This window comes from Bison bison, unplaced genomic scaffold (genome assembly GCF_000754665.1).
Source record: "Bison bison bison isolate TAMUID 2011002044 unplaced genomic scaffold, Bison_UMD1.0 scf7180017864043, whole genome shotgun sequence".
Taxonomy (NCBI): domain Eukaryota; kingdom Metazoa; phylum Chordata; class Mammalia; order Artiodactyla; family Bovidae; genus Bison; species Bison bison.
In genome coordinates, this window is record NW_011494615.1 from 3,331,067 (window position 1) to 3,339,021 (window position 7,955).

The 7,955-nt window shown below is 51.0% G+C and overlaps 1 protein-coding gene across 1 annotated transcript in view; it reads right to left on the reverse strand.

Annotated features, from left to right (window-relative positions):
* Positions 1 to 7,955, reverse strand: part of XYLB (xylulokinase homolog (H. influenzae)) — a 42,492-nt gene that overhangs the window by 20,530 nt on the left and 14,007 nt on the right. Inside the window, exons 10-12 of the mRNA XM_010835502.1 lie at positions 4,520 to 4,601; positions 694 to 734; positions 12 to 127 (exon numbers count right to left, since the gene is read on the reverse strand). Coding sequence (XP_010833804.1) covers positions 12 to 127; positions 694 to 734; positions 4,520 to 4,601 — 239 coding nt within the window. The remainder of the gene's footprint in view (positions 1 to 11; positions 128 to 693; positions 735 to 4,519; positions 4,602 to 7,955) is intronic.

Sequence of the window (7,955 nt, forward strand, 5' to 3'; positions counted from 1 at the left end):
ACCCAGCCTACCACAGGAGTGCCATGTAGTGCTGGGGGTCAACCGGGTTGCAGAAGATGTGGCCTTCCAGGGCAGGCGTGGGCTCCTGGAGCCAGAGGAACAGCGTGTCGCTGGTGCCCAGGCTGACCTGGAGAGAGACAGGCAGAAGTGAGGCGGCTCCACCTCTGGCACTCCAGCAGAGCCGCCCTGACCCCCTCCTCGCTTCACTGTCCAGGCTGCAGACCCTTGGATTAAATGCCATTTCTTCAGCGAAACCTCTGCTGACCCTCCCACACCAAAACCCAAAGTCAGCTCCCCAGATTCGAGCTAGCACGAATTCCGTGGGCTGTTTTTCTAGAACTTACTACAACTACCTCTAAGTCATGGATCAGGTGACGACTGGTTTCCCACTAGAAGCAGAAGGGTCTGGGTTATGTCTTTATCGCCTGGAGGGCTCACAGTCCTCTGGCCCAAGGTCTGACCCTTCTGCCTGTGCTCAGTCAAGGCAGGCAGGGGACCTGTCTACTCAGCACAGGCAACTGACCTCCTAAGAGAGGAGCTGTGGGCAGGTCCTGGGGCCTGGGTCTCCCTCTCCCCTCCCTCAGCTGCCTTTTGACCCTGGATGCCCCACTGATAGGATACTGCTGACACCCAGTACCCTCGTCCCCTGGGGCAGGAGCTGACCCCGCCTCTGGGAGGGAGAGGTCACCTTACCGCAATGTCACCTTCCTCCAGCCTCATGCCTGCCAGCGAAGCTGAGAACAGGAGGGGAGCCTGTGGTTAGCTGGAGGTCGCAAGGGAGCCACTTAGCAAACCAGTCACCTCCCTCAGATGGAGTGAAGCCCCCACCTCCAACCCCAGCCTACAAGCTGAGAGAGAGGCAGGAGCAGGGTGGGATGAGGGCCAAGGACGCCCCAAAGGCCAGGAGGTGAGACTTGGACCATACAGAAGGCTGAGCACTGAAGAACTGATGCTTTTGCACTGTGGTGTTGAAGAAGAGTCCCTTAGAGAGCAAAGAGATCAAACCAGTCAATCCTACAAGAAATCAACCCTGAATACACATTAGAAGGGCTGATGCTGAAGCTGAAGCTCCAATACTTAGGTCACGTGATGCAAAGAACTAACTCACTGAGAAAGACCCTGAAGCTGGGAAAGACTGAAGGCAGAAGAAGAGGGCGACAGAGAATGAGATGGTTGGATGGCATCACAGATTCAATGGACATGAACATGGGCAAACTCCAGGAGATAGGGAGGGGCAGGGAGGCCTGGTGTGCCACAGTCCATGGGCTCACAAAGAGTCAGACTGAGGGACCAAATGACAGCAACCAAGGCCAGAAGTTGGGGTTTCTGTGCTCCAGGCCTCTGATTGGGCTCAGAAGCTGCATCTACAGGGATCCACAGTCCCCACCCTCTGTTAGGACACACAAGGCGAGGCCTGAGTATGGGGCTGTCCCCGACCTCAGCTGGGAAGGAAAGGGGCAAGATTATGTTGACTGTTCCCTTTGACATGAGGCCCATGGCAGCTTGTTTATCTGCCTTGCTCACTGATACACCAGGTGTCCGAGCTCTGGACTCAGGAATCCCACCTCTAAGCCTGCAGGGACAAGGGACAGGACAATGTCTGCACTGTCTAAATACTAAAAGCCATTCCTACCTCACCTTCCACTTCCATCCGAGGGAGACTGGTGAACTGAATGCCAGAGCAGTGGAACCCGAGACAACCACATACGAAGTTCACAAAAACACTGCCTTGGTTGATTAAAATGTGTTATTTATGGGCACAGAAAAAGAAAGTTAGAAGGACTAGTCCTCAAAATTTTAATTGTGGTTATCTCTGGATTAAGGGATCGTGGATGATTTTTTTACATTCTTCCCTTGGTTTGTCAGTACTTAAAATCTGTTCCTGCAATGAAGAGGTATCCCTGGTATATAAGAAAAAAGCGTAAGACTAACACATTATTTGAGGTGGCAGGAGAGTGAAGGTCAGACTTAGGGAGGGACTGGCTGAGGGCTACCTGCCTGGTACTTCCAACATTCAACCTGAAAGCAAAGCCCCAAAGGTAGGTTTAAAAAGCTGCTTCTTTGTCATTCCTTCTCAAACTTGCCCAGAAGCTCATGTTTCAGTGGTAAAAAAGCAGGCCCATTATTTTCCCTGACATTCTTCTAGTTGATAGAGTAGGCCTAAGAATATACATTTTTCTAAAAAGACTCAAGGTTACCGAAAGGGAAAGGGGAGAGGGGATAAATTAGGAGGTTGGGATTAACATACACACATTAATATACATAAAATAGACAAGCAACAAGGAAGCACAGGGAACTCTACTTAACACTCTGTACTAACCTATATGGGAAAAGACTCTGAAAAAGATACATGTCTATGTATAACTAAATCACTTTGCTGGACGTCTGAAAGTAACGCAACGTTGCAAATGAACTATATTCCAATATGAAAATATATATAGTTATATTTTTCTTCTAATGAGACTTGATGAACTTATTTCCATTTTAAAAGAAAACAAACCTGGCCCGCAAAGTGTAGGGCTGTCCTGAGTTGCGCACCAGCTGCTCTTTTCTGAGGGAGACTGGGCCCCTCAACCTTTAGGATAGATAGGAACTGGGGGCCTGGCATCCCCGGGGAAGCCTGGGCACCAGAACACGCCCGTCGCAGCCCAGAGCTGCCTCTCAAACTAGCGCCAGGAGGACAGGCCTCACACCTCGCTGCTGCAGGAACTGGGTCAATGTCCACCAGCCTCCGTCTCACCTCATCTCAGGCCCCTAAGGAACACGAGGGGCCCTTCCCCAAAACCTGCTCTGAGTCTGGGTTTGTGTCTTGACAACAGGGCTCTGCGCAAAGGGCTACAGAATCTGCTCAGGGACAGGGCGGCCCTCGTCTGGCTCCTGGGAGCTCCCAGCAGATGCCAGAGTGGTGGTCACCCTGGAAGGGAGGGGACACAGCCAGGACACTGACGCAACCACACGGTGGCAGGGACACGCTCACGTGCCCCCAGCTCCAAAGCAGACGGGCCCAGAGCAGACCTCGGAGCACCATAAGTGCTATTTATACTGAGGACAGAAACAGCAGTAATGGCAACTTAAATGCTTTTTCCTCCTGGTCACAAAAGTACACACAGATACTGCAGGCAATGTGGAATTTAATAGCATCATTATGATGAAGGGCTTCCCAGGTGGCACTAGCGGTAAAGAACCCACTGCCGAAGCAGGAGACATAAGGGACACGGGCTCAATCCCTGGGTTGGGAAGACCCCCTGGAGGAGGCATGCCAACCCCCTCCAGTATTCTTGCCTGGAGAATTCCATGGACAGAAGAGCCTGATGGGCTACAGTCCATAGGGTCACAAAGAGTCAGACACGACTGAAGCGACTTAACACACGACACATTGTGACGACGCGTGCATTTTAACAAGACCTTCAGCTCCATTCTTAGGCACACAGCTCCACTCCTAAACACAAGTGCCTCTTTTTACTTTATTTTTGCCGTCCACATCCTCCTCTGCATAACCAGTAGGAGGCAAGTACAGGGAGGCTGTGGGTGTGGAAGCCAGGGGGGAAGCTGAAGCCAGACCCCAGCCTCCACCGCAAAGCAGCCCAAGCCCTTTCATATGCACCTCTCAGGCTCACTTTCTTAGAGCAGGAATGGCTGCACAGGGTGGCAATTTGGCATAGAGTTGCCAGATAAAATACAGGGCACTCAGTCACATTTCAATTTCAGAGAAATAACTTGGGATACACACTGAAAAAGCATGTTGTTTGAAGTTCAAACAATGCCTGAGTTACACTTATACTACTAGCTCATCATTTGTCCTTCCTCTGAGTTCAAGTTGGTATTGTATTTGCATTTATTCTATTTCTGTTTACTTTTTCCATCAACCCTGATTTGGTGGCTCATTAGGAAAGGGCTGCCAGGATGAGGTGAGGGGCAGCAGTCTGGGGCCATTTGGCCTTCCTTGAGAGACCTGTCGGGAAACCCCAGAGAAGAGAAGGAGGAAGAGGAACCAAGAGGCTTCAATGAGGAGTAAGTCGTATCTACATCACTGACTCGATGGACATGAGTTTGAACAAGCTCCAGGAGATGGTGAAGGACAGGGAAGCCTGGCGTGCTGCAGTCCACGGCGTCGCAAAGAGTCGGACACAGCTGAGTGACTGAACAACAACACGTCAGAAAAGGGGTGAGAGTCTTAACGCTGGGTACTGGAGGAAGAGGTGGAGGAACTGAGATGCTTACTTTGGAACAGAAAAGGCAGGTCAGGGAGGGTGGGCTTGACTGTCTTCCTCCACTGATCAGCTCTCACCTTGCTGGGCAGCCCTGGGTGGCCCCAGGTGGGTACCTGTACCCTGTGGGTACAGCCAGGGCCAAGGCAGGGCAGGTATAAGGAGTCAGTGTTCAGGCGAGCAGGGGAGCAGGTGGCTACGGAGAGAGGGCCTACCAGACAGGCCTCCCCAGGAGGTTGGTTGGCATTCGCCAGTGTTCAGCAAGGACCAAAGCAGGCTACTGGGGGGGTGAAGTCCCAAGAGGTACTCACCTGGGTTGTCCCCAGTGAAGGCCACCACTTTGCATTCTGGAGGAAACCCATAGCGCTGGACAAAGTAGGAAGAGATGGCTCCCTGAGGAGAGAAAGCAAGTGTGTTCTACAGAAGCAAATCCCACCTGCTTGGCACAGCTGCCCACCTTCAGGCCACGGGAAAGCAACAGGCCTGGGTGGGGCCGAGAGGCTCATCACAGCTGGGACGTCCTGTTCACAGAACACCAGCGGAGCCCAGCACGGGGCTGGAACCATGAACACGAAGTTGTCTCACTGCCTCAAGGCACGCTTGATTTTGAGAGTCAAGGCAGCTAGAATAAAACCGCCCCCAACGTGGGCTCGCTTTGTAAGCCCCAAATTCCGGATGTTACATTAAAAATTATTAAACAAACTTGTGGAAATAGATAATGCCTTACACACATGCTCTAACAGCCCAGCAATCAGATCATGAGCAATCAGACATGCATACGCAGAGGTCAATGTTCTAAAGAAAATAAACCAAGGAAAGGCGCCGTGGGGGAGGAGCCTCCACCAAGAACCAAAGCTCTTCAGGGCCCCTTGGAGACTTCCTGTGGGATCAGAGGCAGGGGTGCCTTCTAGACAGACCTACAGTCTTTAGAAAGCATAGTTATGAAAAGAAAGCTCCCCAACCCCACCCTCTTCTTTCCTTGACTTTCTCTTAGTTCCAAAAATTTAAAATAAATGATGAGATTTCCGGGACTTCCTTAGTGGTTAACAATCTACCCTTCCACTGCAGGGGGCGTGAATTCGCTCCCTGGTCGAGGAACTAAGATCCCACATGCCCAGTGGCACAGCCAGAAAAACTTTTAGAAAAGGGATTTCCCACTGTCTGGGAAGACCACTTTGCTCCATCCAACAACATTTCGGATTTCCATGAGAATAAAGCCTGGGAGATAAATGTCTTGGCCTGGGTTGCCTCAGAGAACAGAGTCTGAGTCAGGGCTTGTGCAGGTGGCTTATTTGGGGAAGTGACCCCAGGAAATGAGGGTGGGGGTTGAAAGAATGAAACGGAAGGGTACTCTGGGGAGCCAGTGCTGGCTGTGGGCAGCATTTGAGGCAGGCTGTCCTCTTGCGGGTGGGACAGGGAGCAGCTCTGAACAGCTCCTCACAGGAGAAAGGTGTGTGTGTGTGTGTCTGTGTGTGTGTGTGGGGGCGGTTAACCCCAATCCCCCAGGCTGGCAGAGCACAGCTGCAGAGTTCCAGAAGCCCCCAGGGCAGAAGAGGGAAATGAGCTACAGCTCAGGCAGGAGGCTGCCAAGGGACACGTGAGGCCACAACTGCTGGCGAAAAAGGTGGGCTGGGAGGTTGCGAGGCGGAGGCGTCGCTACATGACATCTCCAAAAATCTTCCTGCAGAAGGGGAGAGAAAGCCATCTGGGCACCACCTTCAGAAAAAGAGATGACAGAAAACATGAATTTTCCTTGTTTCCCCCCATCACGTGGGTACATATGTTTCAAACGAAAACACACTTTTCCAAATCAGTTCTTTTCTGTTCCTCAAGCTGCTCGCGTCTGCACGAGGCCCCTCTTGGAGGCATGTGTTCTTGGTGTAAGGCAAACAAAGCTGGCTGCCGTGGACAAAACACTGCTCTCCATCAACTGGAAACTAAGAGCCGTGTGCAATACCGGTCCCAGAGGCTTGGCTGTTTTCTGTTTGCCCTTCCTTTTTTCCTTTCTGCTGTGCATCAGCCTGCCTGGGTTCTGAATTGTCTGCTTCTATGGGGCAGGACACCCTTAGCTCTGTGTGCGGGCTTCACGGCACCCTCTGGGTGATATGTGTGTGCTTAGTCGCGTCTGACACTTAACCATCCCATGGTCGTTCTATCCCAGGCAAGAATACTGGAGCAGGTTGCCATTTTCTCCTCCAGGGGATCTTCTTGACCCAGGGATCAAACCCATGTCTCCTGCATTGGCAGGCGGGTTCTTTACCACTGAGCCACCTGGGAAGCCCACCCTCGGGATGATGATGACGATCTGGCTTTGACATTCTGCTCGTGGTGGCAAAGGCTGTTTTCAGCTCCTCCTGTTGATAGATAAGTGTTTCCATGGCTGGAACTGCCAACAGGAGGCACTCATGGTAGCCTGGTTCTCCATGTGCTCTGGTCTCCCTCACAGCTAACACTCAGCCCCACTCAGCGCTTCCACTTGTTCTGGTGTGGGGAAGGTGCTTCCCACCAAATGGCCGAGTGCAGGGTGCTCTAAGAACTCAGTTGGCCAACTAGGAGAAACCAGAGCATGGACAGTGGCTATGCTGAACATGGGTACCACACCGATGGTTGAAGTTCTTTCACCGAATCGTTCCCTTTATCAGATATGTATGCTTAGTTGCTCAGTCATGTCTGACTCTTTGAGACCCCGTGGACTGTAGCCCGCCAGGCTCCTCTGTCCATGGGATTCTCCAGGCAAGAATACTGGAGTGGGTTGCCATGCCCTCCTCCAGGGGATCTTCCCCACCCAGAGACTGGACCCAGCTCTCCCACTCTACAGGCAGATTCTGTATCATCTGAGCCACCAGGGAAGCAGATGTAGATTTTGCAAATATTTTCTCCCAGTTGGTAGGCTGCCTTTTCACTTTGTTAATGGTTTCCTTTGCTGTGCAGAAGCTTTTCATTTTGCTGTAGTTATATTTGTTGGGTTTGCTTTAGTTGTCTCTGCTTTTAGGTTTTTTTTCTTAATATTTATTTGGCTATGCCAAGTGTTCGTTGCAGCATGCTGGATCTTCAATCTTTATTTTGGTGGCATGCAAACTCTTACCTGTGGCAGGTGGGATTTGGTTCCCTGACCAGGTTTGAAGCTGGGCCCCCTTCACTGGGAATGTGCCGTCTTAGCCACGGGACCACCATGGAAGTCCCCTGCTTTTAGTTTCAAATACAAAAAAAAAATCTCTGCCAAGATGAGTATCAAGGAGCTAACCACCTGTTTTCTTCTCAGAGTTTTACGGTTTCAAATTTTAGATTCAAGCCTTTAATCCATTATGGATTAATTTTTGTATCTGGAGTAAGACAGTGGTCCGGTCTCATTCTTCTGCATGTGGCTATCCCAAGTGTTCTTCATATTAGCCCTGGGACCAAGCACCATCTTAAGTACATTACATGTATCACCTCATTCATTCTGCATAACAGCCTGACAGATAGAAAGTAGTAGCGTTCCTACCGCTCCAGAAACAGTGGAAGTGAAGAGGAAACAGGCACAAGGTCACAAAGGCGGTTAGCAGCAGAGCCCACTTCCACCCCAGACGGTGCGGCTCCAGGGCCCATGCTCTCCCCAGATCATTGGCACTTCTTTTTATTTTCTCCAGACTACCTGCCCCAAGCTTCAGTGGTGGTCCCTATCCCTTAAATTTCCATCTTGTGCATTTTTTCCTAAGGAGTGCAATCACCCAGAACATATGCCTTCAATCCTTTTCCCATTCTAAT